The sequence below is a fragment of the Canis lupus genome, chromosome 31 (assembly GCF_048164855.1).
Source record: "Canis lupus baileyi chromosome 31, mCanLup2.hap1, whole genome shotgun sequence".
NCBI classification, from domain to species: domain Eukaryota; kingdom Metazoa; phylum Chordata; class Mammalia; order Carnivora; family Canidae; genus Canis; species Canis lupus.
Window position 1 is genome coordinate 38,091,213 of NC_132868.1, and position 16,279 is coordinate 38,107,491.

Sequence of the window (16,279 nt, forward strand, 5' to 3'; positions counted from 1 at the left end):
ATAGCAGTTGACTTCAAGAAGGTTTCAGCAGGAATGTTTAGTCATTAGGCAATTTGTTGTTATGGTCACTTGCTACTTTTAAGGACAATGGCTGAGCCAGACTAGAAATTCTTGTAAGAAAGCCAATGTCAGAGACGTGTAGAGGATTGACTTTCAGAAAACAAGGGCTGGTCCTTTGACTTAGAGCTGTCTCAGGACTTTTGGAAGTTAGGCACACCCAACTTTCTAAGGTTTCCTAGAAATTAGGGAAAGATAGCAGGTAATTTGAGGGAAAGGTAGAGAGCTAGGATTAGGATGGAGAAGTAGATGACCATGGGAAAGCATCCTTCCTTCCCTTTTTCAAATTTGGTTCTTATTTTTTCATCATAATGAATATATCTAGAGTGCATTGCATTTTTCAATGGAGGGTACTGTTTCCAAGCTACAAGATGGGACTGTTTTTAAGAGAAAAAATGTCAAAAACAAACAATTAACTTGCTCATTTGAGAGACTGTGATTCTTCATTTGTCTCTGTGGTAAATGATTGCACACTATTAATCTTTTTGTTCATGCAGTATTTTTCTTCTAGTTGCACAGTGTTAACATTGTTAACACACTGGTATCTGACCAGGCACCAGGAGGTACTTTTCTGTACCTGACACCTTGTAGTCCTCAGAACAACTCTTGACAATAGCCTTTGGTCATCCTTTTTTTTTAGGTCAGAAAACTGCTAATCAGAGAGATTTTAAGAAACTTGCCCAAGGTCATGCTAGAAAGTGGTGAGGTTCTTTCAAACCCAGGCCTCCTTAGCTTCAAGGCTTTTTTGCTCTTTGCAGGCCTCAGATTCTACTCTTCCCAGCCTGTTTCCTCTCTGGCAGGATGCCTTTGGGAAGAAGTAGTTACAGGTCACAGAGCAGCTTATCTGAGCCACAGAAATGTGCCCTCTCTACCTGGCTTCTGTAGGAAACTTACACCTGGAGGGAAAATGACTTACTTAGCAGCAACATTTTCAGGAATAACACGTCTTACTCCCAAAGGAAAGTAAAATTAGAAACAACCGAACTACTCTACTAAATCCAAAGGGCCTTATAAACGTTCATTTCTGTAATTACTAACATGTCCATGGGATGACAATCTCTTAAAATTTTGCTAAATTTAGTGCCTGAAATGCCTCCTTGTGTTTATTTGTTTATATGTCTGTATCCCTGTAATTAGACTATCAGTCCTTTGCGGAGAGAGAATGTATCTTACTGGTCTTTGCTGAGCACAGCATCTCGAAATAGCATCCTCCCAAATACTAATGTATCAGGAATGAAGTTGTGCTATAGGAGATTTATACTCCATTGCCTCTGGTAGTTTATTAGTAACCCCAGTTTTCCTATTTGAGATTTTTTTAAAGATTTTATTTATTAATGAGAGACACAGAGACAGAGAGGGGAGGGGGTCAGAGACACAGGCAGAGGGAGAAGTAGGCTCCACGCAGGGAGCCCGACTGGGAGATCCCGGGTCTCCAGGATCACGCCCTGGGCCGAAGGTGGCACTAAACCACTGAGCCACCCGGGCTGCCCTATTTTACATTTTTAAAAAAGATTTTATTTATTTATTTATTTGGGGGGGAAGGGTGCAGAAGAGGGAGGAGGGGCAGAGGGAGAAGCAGACTTGAGCAGGGAGCCTGACCCTGGAGCTCCATCCCAGGACTCTGAGATCACGACCTAAGCAGAAGGCAGATGTTTAATCAACTGAGCCACCCAGGCACCCCTACATTTTTTTTTTTTTGGTTAGATGTTCATATCTTTAAAAAATGAAGTGAAATGCACACATAATGTAAATTTAACTATTTTAATTCATTGGCATTTAGTAAAATCGCAGTGTTGTGCAATCACTGCTTCTATTCTTAAACATTTTCATCATCCCAAAAAGAAACCCTGCACCCCACCCCGTAAGCAGTTTCTCTCCAGATCTTTCCTACTCCTCAGCCCTTGGAGACCTCAAGTCTGAGTTCTGTCTCTACTGATTTATTTACTCTGGATATTTCATAAATGGAATCATCGTACAATATGTGATCTTTTGTGTCTGACTTTTAATTAACATGTTTTCAAGGTTCGTCTTCATAGCATGAGATCATGTATCACTACTTGATCGCTTTATGGCTGAGTAATATTTCATTGCATTATATCATATTTTATTTACCCATTCATCCTTGAATGGACATTTTGGCTGTTTCCATCTTTTGGTTATTGTCAGTAGTGCTGCTGGGAACAGGTGTGCGTGCATATTTGAGTTCCTATTTTTTATTCTTCTGGTTATATACCTAGGGGTTGTATTGATGGACTATATAATAATTTTATATTTAACTTTTTGAGGAAGCACTGAACTGCTTTCCACAGGGGCTGTACCATTTAACATTCCTACCAGCAATGTATAAGAGTTGCAATTTCTCCACATCCTCCCCAACACTTACTTTCCATTTTTCTGAGAAGAGCCATTGCAGTGGGTGTGAATTGGTATCTCACTGTGGTTTTGATTTGTGTTTCCCTAATGACTAATGGCATTGAACATGTCATACTTGTTGACTGTACATCTTGGGTGAAATGTCTCTTCAAGCCTTTTGCCCGTTTTTAAATTGGGCTTTTTTTTTTTTTTTTTTTTTGGTAAGAATCTTTTACATACTTCGGATACAGGTCTCTTACAAGATACATGATTTGTAAATATTCTTCCTCCTTCTGTAATTTCTGTATTCACTTTCTTAAAAATGTCCTCTACACGAAAGTTTGTAATTTTGATGAATTCCAGGGTATTTTCCCTTTTTTTTTTTTTTTTGCTTGTGCTTTTGGTATTATCTCAGAGTCGATTGTCAAATTCAATATCATGAAATGCACCCTGTTTTCTTCTAAGAGTTCTATAGCTTTAGGCCTTATATTCAAGTCTCTGATCCATTTTCAGTTAATTTTTGTATGTGACGACAAATAGAGGCCCAACTTCATTCTTTTTGTCTGTTTGGGGGCATTTGGCAATTCCATATTCATTTCTACCGAAAAGGCCATTGGAATTTTGATGGTTACGTTGCTGCCTCTGTCGGTCACTTTGAGTATATTACCATCCTAACAATATTAAGTCTTCATTCCATGTCTTTATTTAGGTGTTCTGTAGTTGGATTTCTTTTTAATTTATTTCAGGAATAAGATTTTCACACATCCACGCCTTGGTTAAATTTATTTCTAGGTATTCTTTTCGATGCTGTTGTAAATGGGGATTGGTCCTTTTAAATTTCCTTTTCAGGATTGTTCATTGTTGGTATAGAAAAACTCAGTTGACTGATGCGTTGCTGTTGTAACCTGCAAATATACTGAATTCATTTATTAGCTCTAATTTCTTTTATGGATCTGTAGGATTTTCCACATATGGGATTATGTATTGTGAGTACATATAGTTTTATTTCCTCCTTTACAATTTGGATGCCTATCCTCCCCACCCCTCAATTGTTCTGTTGAAGAGTGGTGGTGAAAGTGAGCGTTCTTGTCTTGTTCCTGGTGGTAGGGGGAAAGATTTCTTTACCCATTGAATATGGTGTTAGCTATGGATGCTTATCATTTTTCAACCCACCAAGTCAGAGGTTATCAAAGTGTGGCCCTTGGCCAGCAGCTTGTATATCACCTGAAAACTGGCTAGAAACACTAATACTTGCCACTGGCTCTAGAGTTTAGCCATCTGGATTTTAAGAAACCCTCCAGATGACTCTGGTATACGCTGAAGTTTAAGAACGATTGTGCTCCATCTTTGAGGTTAGGACATGTGTTTTGAAGACCTGCTTTATTTCTTTGTATTCTTTTTAGCTCTCTTGTGAGATTAATCCATGTTGAATAGTTTTTAAAAAATAATAAAAATTAAAAAAAGAATGTCAGAGTTTCCCAAAGTGCCTACACAATCTCCTACCTTGTCTACATGTCTTGTGTCACCATAAATAATTGGAGATTCATTATTAGTTATTCACAGCATTCATCAGAAAACCTCATATTTCATATTCAGTTTTAGATCAACGGCAAACAGCACAAGTACACTTTATTTAGACCATTTATTCTGATAATTACTTTCACTCTAAGTGTCTGCTTACCTGCTACCTATGGACTTATCCTTAGGACTACTGCTGCCACCAGGAATTTCTCCTTCGGCTATTTAGAAAGACACAGTGGTCACTTTTATAGGGTTTATTGGATTTTTGTCACATCATTATTGTGCCTTTGCTTTTTTTGTTGTTGTTTTTTGTTTTACCTTGCTGTTTGTCGTCTCAGCCTCTTTTACATCTTTTTTTGAATAAGATAATATATATTTGTTAATTCTATCCATTTATTCGTGAGAAATACAGAGGGAGAGGCAGAGACACAGGCAGAGGGAGAAGCAGGCTCCTCGCAGGGAGCCCAGTGTGGGACTTGATCCCAGGACCCTGGGATCATGACCTGAGTCAAAGGCAGACGTTCAACCGCTGAGCCACCCAGGGGTCCCTGAATAAGATAATATTTAAATATCAAGATAAGAATGTGATCCATTGCTACTAAGGGCTGTTGTTGAAAATAGCCATTTGAACACACAAGTACTAGTTTGTAGACAGATGAACTATTTATTCACTACTTGTTTACCTATTGGTGAATACTCAGCTTTTTAAAATACCATTTAAAATTGTCCAGAGTTGTGGTGTAATTATTTATTTATAGCTAGTCTTTTTCTAAAGCTGGTTTGAATGATACTTAATACCCCATATTCTGATTTTCCACCCCTTTCAGATTTCTGACTCTCCTTTGTACATTCACCTCAAGTCAGCCTAGGTAACCTTGCTCCCAGAATAGGTGAAAACGCTGAGTTTAGCATCAGAGCCTGGGTTATCTACGTATGTGAGCTCTGAGAGTCACTGGTAGCAGGAGGAAGCACAGAGGGAAATAGGATGTCCTCACTCACAGCCTTGGCAGGAGCTCAGAAGCTCTCCAGGGCCATGTGTGGTCCTAAAAATACAACACTGCTGGGCTTTCCTTCAGCCTCTTTGATGTGGGAGTGAAGTCCTAGCATCCTTGCAGGAATGACTGTTGGTTGACTAAACTGTTCTCCAACCTTTGCTATAAGCAAACCAAAAATCAATTTGTTAACAAATGCTAGCAGAATTTTAAGATGTTAGATGACGTACTTACATATTGCACTTTAATTTTTTAAGGACTATAAGCAATCATAGTTCTTGTTTGTGTCTCACATCTTGTTCAACTAAAAAAAGGAATTCTTGACATTTGAAAGTCATAGGCTAAAACCTGAAATCGATCACATTTCCCAAGGCATTTTTTCATGGAGTTACTTGGCTCTTAGCGAACATTCTGCTTCCATTCTAAAAATCGTGCATGTGACATTTTTCATCTGTCTATGGAAGAGTTCATGTGGTCTCTAGCTGAGCTTGCTTCTTAATTATTTTCTCAAAAAAAAAATCTGACTGTAGTTTGAAGTTATATGTTTGTTTACTTTGGTTTTCAAATTATTTAATCTATGAATGCATTTATCTGTGTAGACCCATCTAGATGTAACACAAGGGTTTAATTAAAGGAGTTTCCAAATGACTCAGAGATTTAAAGTTTTTTTTTCCCCCAAAAAAAAGTTTAATAGTTCAGTGATTTCCCAGTAAAGTCAGAGGTTGGCTTGTTTAAGAAAATTACGTGGCTTCCCCGCCTAACCTATCCAGTATTAGTTTGAACAAGAAGAGAGCATTTTCACCATATTCTAAGAGGCTTATCATTTAAGTCCTGTGTGATTAAAGGGCATCAATTAAAAAATCAAAAGGAACCAAGTAGCCCTAGAAGTTTAGGAAGAGAAGTTTGTTTTAATTAGGGAAGGGTTGTAATAATACCAGAAGGTTCTCAAACGCTAACAGTTGTGCAGAGGCAGTAAACTCACAGTTTTTGAGGTTAAGTACTTAAGAGAAACAGGAACTTCTCATACTACCATTGTGAATGGATTTAATTTTGCTAGCTTTTACACTCCTAGATGCCTGTGGGTGCAGTGGGTTGCTTCAGAAAGGAGAGGAACTTGGGGTTCCAAGGCATAGTTGAGTTTTGGGAGCCATGGCTATATATTTCGCAATGCCCTTTGAAAGGGTTTGATGACGGTGACAAGAGGAAGGGGGAACCAGCATGGTAAAGTCATTTGGCTACTTTTGAAATCAAGGCCAGGAAGAAAACATTTTCTGGCTGTAAATCACTTACTTGTCCTACATGCTTTAAAGCATTTTATACAAATGACTTTAACAGTTTTAGGGGTCATGCCTAGGGTTAAGAGACTGTTTGCCTGGTATATAGTTCGGTGATTAAAAAGCAATACTTTATGGAGATGGAAGCATTTCTGTTCACAGCCTGTACTGTATTTATCGCAGGAGCAAGCTTTGCCTCCTGGGTCGGTATCGTACAAAGTGTACACTTGTTGATTTTATGTATTATAGGAACATGGAGTATTAAAAAAAAAATGTACTCAGTGTAATTGTAACAAACAAGAAAAAGCAAAAAGTTGTAAATCAAATGAAAAAAATTGTAAAAATCGCTAACTTTTTCATGAGTGATTGCTGTACCATGCAGTGCTTTAAGCACTTTTGCATGTATTATTGAATTTAATCTTTAAACCCAATTCAGGGGGGTAAGAATTGTCATTCTCATGTGCACCTGTTGAGAAGTGAAGCTCAGAAAGTCTAAATTGTCTAAGGTCACCGAATCCGTATGAATAGTGAGCTGGGGCCTGAAACCCAGGCGGAGGCCTCTGATGCCTACTTATGGAGCCGAGGGCATTGACTCAGGTTTCAGGGAGTGCTAAGGCTGGTGTCCTTGCCTAGGATTCTTTTTTTTCCAGGTGAGTCAAATCAAGTAAAAATGTTTAGTAAACACCTAAATGTCTTGATGGCTGTGGCCAAAATGTTAAGGCTGATGAGAAAGACGGATCTGGAAGATGATTTGGAAAGTGCCTCCGGGGCTGGTGGATGTATCCGTTTAAATCATACTTACAGAGGGAATGGTTTCATGCAATTATCCACTCATGTTGTTGTTGCCTTTTGCTTTAATTGCCTACCACTGTGTTAGCATGTGAGCAACTGCTGTGGTTTTGTGTGTATTAGAGCCTCACAGATAGTTGTTTGGGTGTATTGTCCATGGAGTTGGAGTGAACTCTAGTCATGAGGAGTGTTGCATGAATATTAGCATCTTTTCTGTCCCGCCCCTAGTTTTTTCCCTCCTATACTTGCAGACCTGCTAGTAGGCACCCAGTATCCTTGTCCCTCCACACGCTGCACTGGCTCTCTGCTGCGACATCACACTGGATTGCCCTCTGAGGAGAAAGGTGCATCATGCTTACAGTGTAGATGCAGCACTGGGTGGAGGCATCGGTCTTTTTTTTTTTTTTTTTTGCCAAGGAAAGTGTTGTGTTTTTCTTGGGTTTTGTTACAACCGAACAGTTTTAATCGCCGGCAGCACAACACGCATTAGGAGAAAGCAAATAAACAATACGAGGCACTTGGAGCCAGGAAGTCGCATCTCAGACTAGAAACACAGCTTTGGATTGACACCGGGGCGGTGGGCTTCTAACTAGGGGAGCCAGGCACCCAAATGAAAACCAGTGACCGTGAGGTGCTCGCGCTTCTCAGGAAACCATTTCATCAGAGGGTCATGGGAAGGGTGTTAGAAGTTGATTTTAATGTTATGACCATCAGTTTCTTTGTAATTATTCACTCAGACTGTGTCTTAGATAACTGAGTGCTGCCTTTCTATTCTTTGTTTGCCATAGATGTGTGATTAACATATATTGAATTTAATTTTTTGAAACTAACATCTTGTTCACTGAATGCTTTACTTTGAAATAATCCAGGTAAATTTGACATGAGTATTCTGATATGCCTGATTCTGATAATGCCTAGTTTTAAAACGTGATCTGTTTTTCCCCCTGTCTTATAATGTAAGAGGCATACCAAACTCATTTGGAGTATTTTAAAGGTTTCTTCTGTTTCAAATAGCTGGTATGTTATAGTAACTTATTGAAAATAATTGAAATGAAAATTATAAACCCAAAGTGTACAGGAGCCTTTTAAACCAGAGGAGGGAGATAGATAGATAGACAGATAGATAGATAGATAGATAGATAGATAGATAGATAGCTATAACCAGAGGAGACAAACACATTTAAACATTTGTTTAAGCATTTATTACCAATACATTCTTTTAAAGGCAAAAAAAAAAAATCATTTTGCTGTACTTTGTTAGATGACTCTTAACTGAGCAGCCTTGGTTTATGGAACTTGAGGATCTGGGAATCATTAAATATTTATAAAGATGCTCATAGTTTTGTGTTGTTGGTTTTTTTTTTTTTTCCTCCTTGACTTATACAGCTGGAGAATTCGTTTTTATCCATGATTTCAATTCTTAGGCATGTGTCCCAATTATTGAAGAGAAAATAGTCAAAGTAATTAATTGTCTTCATTCTTGATAATATTTTTAAAATACCAATAATTATTTTGAGTAATGTGTATTCCTTCAGCTGTTAATGTCTTATTTTTGTCTCTCATAGGACCTGCTGAAGTTCCCATGATGTCACCTAATGGGTCCATTCCTCCCATCCATGTGCCTCCAGGTTATATCTCACAGGTAAACCACTGGACAGGCTTCTCCACTCACTATAAGCACTATCATTGTTCCAAGAGAATATATGCTGAGGCTTCCAAAACTTATTCCAAGGTTCACTGAGTTAGGGTAAGGCGAGAGTTGTCCTCATTTTGGTAGCACCACATGGCCCCTCCCAAGTCTTGCTCTCTTGACTTGTCAGAGAGCCAGAGGGAGAGAAACACAGTAGGCTGTTAGGCAGTCCTCAGCCAAGGTGTGTTCACACTCGGTTGTGCTGTAGAGATTTCCTTCCATCTGTACCACAATTTGTAGGAAAAAAAGAGTTTGTAGACTTAATTGGTAAAATACCAAAGGAGACATTGTTAAAGCAAATAGGGACTACCCTTTATTATTGGAGTCCCATTTCTCTGTACTGTGGCCCCACCTGGGCTTGGTGAATTGCTGAGTATGATGTGAGAACTTGGCTATTTGTACTTCAATTTCTCTGAAATTTGACTTTTTTCCTTAAGTAAAATAGCAATAGCAATTTAAAAAGTAACAACAATTTCAGAGGTACACTGGAAGAATTAAAAAAAATATATTAAATGGTAAACTAGACAAGGTTTCCAGTGTTCAGGGTACCTAGAATGTGGATGTTTGTACATACTTTCATTTTGACCTGTGCTCAGTGTGGAATGTGCACTTCTTTGCCTGTCTTCCTGTACAGCTTCTTTTCCAGGTGCTGGACTATTTTTTTCTCTCCCTGCCCTTTTTTTGTGTGTCTGTGTGTGTGTGATTATAAGGGCATCCTTTACTCCTTAGGAAAAAAAAAAATCAGAAAAGACAGAAGAGAATAGAGAAGAAAATATTTATAATTTTACTACCCACAGAAGAATCATTGCATAAACATTTTTTTGGATTATATCCTTCTGGATTTTTTCCTTTCTATTTTTCCTCTGTCTCTCCACTTTTGAAGTGGTTTAAAAATGTATAATTTTCAGTATTTAATGATTTTGCTAGGGCGAAAAAAATTGGCAGCTGCATAGGAAAATTGCTAAAGTGCAGGCAGGAATCAAAGATTTATCCTTCTCTGATGTTAAAACTTAGCCATTTCTTCACTGTCTAAACCGTAGTGCAGCCACTATAATTTCATTTTTTCCATCCCTACTTCTACGTGAGCCAATTTGACATCTTTCTTTTTCTTTTTCTTTCTTTCTTTCTTTTATTTTTTTTGAATAGTCAAAATGTTGGCCCGTCTCCCCACTGTTGCAAATAAATGACTTGTTTTACACAAGTCTTTGTAAATAAGAATCACTGGAAGGAGAAAGGGTGCAGAGCAGGCCTGTCCAGCCAGGACACGTAATGATGGATCACATTCACGTCACCAGTCAATTAACAGAAAAGAACAAGGAATGTAGAATTCCATTATGTCTCCTGCTCATTTATTTTGAGGAAGTGTTTCATTCCATTGAACCGAGTACAGTTCTCACAATTGTGATAGCAGAAATAACACCTCCTTTTATACTAAAGGCCCATTTAAGGAATAGCAGTTAAAAGTTGGGACATTTCTAGTGAAGAGAAGCTGCAGAGTGCTTTTTTTTTTTTTTTTTTTCTTGTGATTGCATTAATTGCAAAACATTTATTGAGAGTCCTAGGAGAAATAGAGAAGTTTAGGCTGTGGTATATTTCTGATTCTATAAAAACTATTATAGAAAATCCAAGTAAAAGGATTACTAGCAGGACTGTAAACTCACTTTGGTAAAACTGATGATGCAAACATTACATTGTGAAGCACTTTCTCAACTGACAATTAGGGCAGAAAATGCTAGAGGATATTGGAAGAAGAGTAGAAATTGAATAATTTGGATTCTGAGTTGAGAAAAGGGGAAAAAAGCCATGTGTTAAGGCATGTATTCGATTTCATTTAGATGGGTTCCCGGATCAGAAGATGGGCCCAGAGTTAAATGACCTTCCATGGTAGCGCTCCCTCTTTAATGATGTCAGACAGTGAAGTGTCTGTGTCTGTGTAAAACGGATGATTAATTTGGAAGAAGACTGAGAATCTGGTAGAATGTGTGTACAACACCTTTTTAAAGCTCATGGCATGTATCGTTCAAAGAAATGAGGAGGGAGGGGAGCCAAGTGTAAAATGTCTTAGGAGACTTGTTATCACCAAGAGATCTAAGGAGCAAAGTACATTTTGTCATGTAGTTGTGGAAAGAGTCCCCCACACACAAATTCCTCCCAGCCAGATGTATTTGAGAAGTGCCCCATACTAGTCTGTCCCTGTGCCTATCAACTCTGCATTGTATCCCCACAGTTCTTCTGGGTGTACATAGCATCAAAGCAGAATTCAAGTTCTCAAGTATAATGGATGGATCTTTAATAATCAACTTTACTCTCCTTCCTAGGAGAGTAAAGTTTTTTTCTGTTGGCCTACATTGCTACCACCTTAAACTTCTTCTGTCCCTTGGATATATCTGGCCTTTTCTCAACTACCTACTTTTGTACCCATTATTTCCCTCTTCTTGGAATACTCTAGAACTCTTCTTCATCTGAACAGTTCAGTCCCCTTTCTTGTTCAGATGGCCCCCTTCAATGTGACCCTTTCAAGAACCTCCAACACGGAAATGGTGGTTCTGTTTTTTCTACGTCTTTGTTGCTTCATCCCTGTCTCCATCATGAAGTATGATACAGTTTTATATCCATCCTCAAGAACTCCCGGTGCCTCTGGTTTTTTTCTTTTTTTTGCCTCTGGTATTATATCTGAGAATCTAGAATACTGCCTGGTCTATAATCGTAGGTACTTGATAAATGTTTTTAAATGTAAGTGACTGGCCAAGCTGAAATAAAGTAAATATAGCATAGGTTTGCTTCAACGATTTGGAGGTTCAAGTGGAGTAATAAAATGCCTGATAGTTGGAAAAGTAGTAAGATCAGAGGGATGGATACCTACAAGAATGAAATTCTCTGAATGTGGATTTCAGAGAGAAAGGAATGTCAAGACAGTGCAGAAGAGGGAAGTATAGTCTCTTCAACAAATGGTGCTGGGCAACTGGTATACAAGTGCAGAAAAATGAAGTTGGACCTCTACCTCATACCATATTCAAAAATTAAAGCAGGTTATAGATTTAAGTGTGTAAGAGCTAAAACTATATAACTCTAGAAGTAAAATTTCATAATCTTGGATTAGGCAATTGATTCTTAGATATGACACTAAAGGCACAAGCAGCAAAAGAAAAAAATAGATAAATTTGATGCCATCCAAATGAAATTTTAGATGCTCAATCCGAACTTTTTGACACTATCAACAAAGTGCAAAGGGAACTGAAAGTATGGAAGAACATATATGCAAATCATAGATTTCAGAAGGGCCTAGTATTTATATAGGAAATCTTAACTCAAGAATAAAAAGGCAGCCCAATTTAAAAATGAGCGAAGGATCAGAATAGACATCTCTACAAAGAAGATGTGTAAATTGTCAGCATATGAAAGGATGCCGAACATTGTTAACCACCAGGGAAATACCCATCAAAACCACAGTGAAATACACTTCACAGGTACTAAGATGGCTGTAGTTAAGGTTGATGATAACAAGTGTCGACAAGGGTGTGGAAAAATTGGAACTGTTACACACTGCATGTGGCGATATGAAATGGTACAGCTGCTTTGGAAAGAAAAGCATTTGCTCAGAGTTAAATAGATTTATCACATGACTCAGCTCTTCCACTCCTAGGCGTGTACTCAAGAGGAAGGAACACACGTTAACACAAAAACTTTGAGGTGTTCATAGCAGGATTATTCATCATTGCCCCTCAGTGGAAACAACCCAAATGGCCTCAGCTTTATGAATGGATAAACATGATATGATATATATGCATACAATGGAATATTATTCAGCCATGAGAAGGAAGTACTGATAAATCCTAAAATGTTGATGAACCTGGAAAATACTATGCTAAGTGAAAGAAGCTTAGACACGGTATCATTCTTCTTATTTATAATGTCAGGAAGGAGTAAATCCATAGACACTGAAAAGTAGATTAATTATTGCCAGGAGCTGGGGGAGACAGAATGACTGCTAGTGGGTATGGTACTTCTTCAGGAGTGATGAAATTGTTCTGGAACTTAAAATAGTGATGAATGTGAATGGTCATTGAGTTCTGTGAATATACTAAAAACCACTGAATGAGGTACTTTAAAAAGATAGATTTTATGGTATGTAAATTCTATCCCAGTAAAGCTTTTATGAAAGAGAAGGGAAGGGGGGAAGATGGTGACTGGTCCTAGTTATTTATTATGGCACAGCTGGGAAACATGGGCCAGCCTGTGTTGGTGCAGCCTGTGACGGTGGGAGTGACTACTGTGTGTGGTGTGCACTGTGCTTTAGGCTTTCCTTACTTCACTCGTTTTCACCATCTTAACTTCACATATGAGGAAACTGAGGTCCCAAGTAGAACCAGGATTGTGACCTAGGTGTTTCTCAGTTCACAGACTTAGTTTCCTCTGAAATGTGATTTCAGAGTCAGCATCAGAAGCCTTCCTTGATACATATATTTGCTTTGTGACATTACTTTCTGCCAATGCACGGGTGTATGTGTGGCGTGGCTGCTCGTGCATTTCCAGTGCTAAAATACCAGCTGCTCACATATAAATAAGGTGGTCCATCAATGGAAGAAAACTGAAGAGGGAGGCAGGTGAATGATTAAAGATGTGACATTAGTAACACTAATTGGAATCAGTGGAGAAATTCTTGATTATAGCATTCATTAGATAATTTTTAAAAAATATTTTATTTATTTATTCATGAGAGACACAGAGAAAGGCAGAGACACAGGCAGAGGGAGAAGCAGTCTCCATGCAGGGAGCCTGATGCGGGACTTGATCCCGGGACCCCAGGATCATGCCCTAGGCTGAAGGCAGACACTCAACTGCTGAGTCCCCCAGGGGCCCCTCATTAGATAATTTAGTACTGAAAGTGCTTTAAAGACAATTGACCAGTTTGGTCAAATACAAATGTCAATAATGAAGAGATCATCATCTTATAGAAAGATAAACATCTAGCTTTGGAAGACAGCTTTGCACAGTCTGTTTTGGTGTGGGGGGCGGGGGTGGGATTGAGAAGGACTGAAGCCATGGACCTAAAGATACCGTAGACTTGGAGTGGGATGGGAGAGCCATGGGATCTTGTCACTTCGGCTCCGTGGTCTCTGATAGCTCCGGTTTTTAAGTGTTAAAACATGTGCTTTACTTTTTGGTGAGAGGCTGGGAGAGGTCTGAACTTAAGAGAAAATAGAGACTAAAAAAATTTTTTTTTCCCCCAACTATAAAAAGTAGACTTAGATAAGAGGGCATTTAGTCTTATCACTCTCATCAGCATTATTTCTATTCCGTAAAAATGATTGTGAGTGTGATTAGGGTTGAAACCATGGGGTAAGGGCGAGGACTACAACTGGGAAGAATATGGACATTACTTGAAGAGGCCTGCCTTCAAATCCCACCACGTTTCACCATGGCTACGTTCCATGTAGCTTTGACGAATTCTTTTGCCACATACGTAGCAGTAAGGATTCAGAGAAATGTTATGTGAGGTATGTAGTCCACAGTGGGCATTCAGAAAGTGGTAGATACTATTGTGAAGAAGACTGTTAGAACAATTTCGAAGAAAGTTTGGCAGACTCTACCTTCCTCGATGCCTACTGAGATCGCACCGTGTGACGCAAATTTTTCCTTTCGCTGTATACTGGCCATGGTTTTCCTCAGTTTTTTAACCTCCATATTAACTTTATGAATAATTTATATGTAAAAATTTCTTAAGCAGACGCCTTGAGTTTTATTTTCCATGCTTCCTTGGTAATTTACGAAATATCTTTCAGCTGTTACGGGAAAAAATTTCATGTAGACCAAAAGATTTATTTAAGCCCATGAAAAGAAAAAGCGAAATTTTCAAGTTCATGTTCTGTCATTTGGGCAATCACTTTTTTTTTTTCCCAGATTAACTGACATAACTCAAAAACTTCAAATAGTAATCAAAGTTAAGTGTTTTTGTTGTTATGGCACAAGTACACACTTTACCTTGATTCAGTGTTTTGGGGATTTGTTAATGGGTCGGTACCTGTTGAAATTATATATATTTCCTTTCCCTTGACCAGGGAGAGGCAAGAAGATTAATCTGTTGAAAAATGCATTTATATTTTGGTTGATCATTCTCCATTGGGTATTGTTTCAAGAGTTGGCCAGAAATCAGAGCCCCTGTGAAGAAATAATGGGGTCTGTTAGATGGAAGGCGTAGAATGCTTTCCTCCATTTTGCTCAGTGAAGCCAGCTGAGAGCTGTAAATATTAGCCCCAACTGCTTCCCTTTGGTAAATTCCAACCTGGGATTAAACCAGTGCTGGGTTCTACCTTCAGGATTATGAAAACGATGAGCAGAAAGGAGCATAGAGGATTGCCCTGTGCCCTGACAGTTTGAGAATCAGACCCATTTGGTAGCCATCTCTTTCAAGACTTTAAGTCCTTTAGAAGAATAGATTTTTTTTATATATATATAGAAAGTTAGGAAAATTTCCACAACGAAGACTGTGCAGAGTGGTTGGGAGCTTCTGTGGAAAAGATCAGAGAGGATTTATATGTCCATTCTGTGTTAGTTCCATTATTAACAGATTCATGGCAACTTTATTTTTCATTTTATAGCTTATTTTGTCTGAGGAATGAATTACAGACACAGTTGGCAGTGTTACATTAAAGAAATGTAGCAGGGCCGTACCCTCCCTCAAAGCATTGTGTGGGTTTCCTCTTTCTGAGCTTTTTCTTGGTCTCCCAGTTCTGTCTTTTCTCTTGAATTTCTTTCATTTCTGAGAACCTGACATTGTGGCACAGTGTAGGACACAGGATTAACAGGGGGAAATGTGAGCTCGGTGGGCCCTGTGTCCAACCCCTTATGTAATTTTAGGGTTTTGTTTGCTTTTGTTTTTTCTAATTTCCATTTAAATTCTCGTTAGTTAACATTGGCTTGGTGTTAACATTGGTGTAATATTGGTTTCAGGAGTAGAATTTAGTGATTCATCACTTACATATTAGGAGTATTTTCAGGTTATTTATTTGAGTGTTCCCCTTGTTTGTTTACTTGGTAATTGTGGGTCTTTCTCTCCCCCTCCTCCCCCCGTTAACATGTAATGTAAGCTTTACAAGTCCAGGGATCCTATGTGTGCTGTGCATCCCTGGATCTCCAGTTCCTTGAAAGGTGCCCAGCACATAAACAGGCCATTATTGAAATGTGGCCGGCCGGCTGGTGTCATTTTCATCTTGTAGAGAGAAGGGAAAGGAAAATGTGTGAGGATCTCAGGTTCTTTTCTGATCTAAAGTAGATGATTCACCTCTACTGTTTGTAGACCAACTAAGAATACAAGTGAGTTTCCATAAGCAATACCAAAACAGTGTGACTCACTCCCTTGGTGTTTAGCATTCTGTTGACCAGAACACTGTATTTTACTTCAATAGGAAAATGATAATTGATTTTTATCATAATAATATTGAGACGGGAGTGCCCAAGTGGCTCAGTAGATTAAGTGTCTGACTCTGAATTTCAGCTCAGTCATGTTCTCAGGTTGAGGGCTTCAGCCATGTGTTGGGCTCCATGCTCAACAGGGCGTCTGCTTCTCTGCCCCACTGCCTGGGTCCCCTCATTTGCACATACTC

General features: G+C 38.7%; 1 protein-coding gene across 1 annotated transcript in view; it reads left to right on the forward strand.

Annotated features, from left to right (window-relative positions):
* FNDC3B (fibronectin type III domain containing 3B) overlaps nucleotides 1-16,279 on the forward strand; it is a 338,058-nt gene that overhangs the window by 174,429 nt on the left and 147,350 nt on the right. The window contains exon 4 of the mRNA XM_072808084.1: nucleotides 8,551-8,627. Coding sequence (XP_072664185.1) covers nucleotides 8,551-8,627 — 77 coding nt within the window. The remainder of the gene's footprint in view (nucleotides 1-8,550; nucleotides 8,628-16,279) is intronic.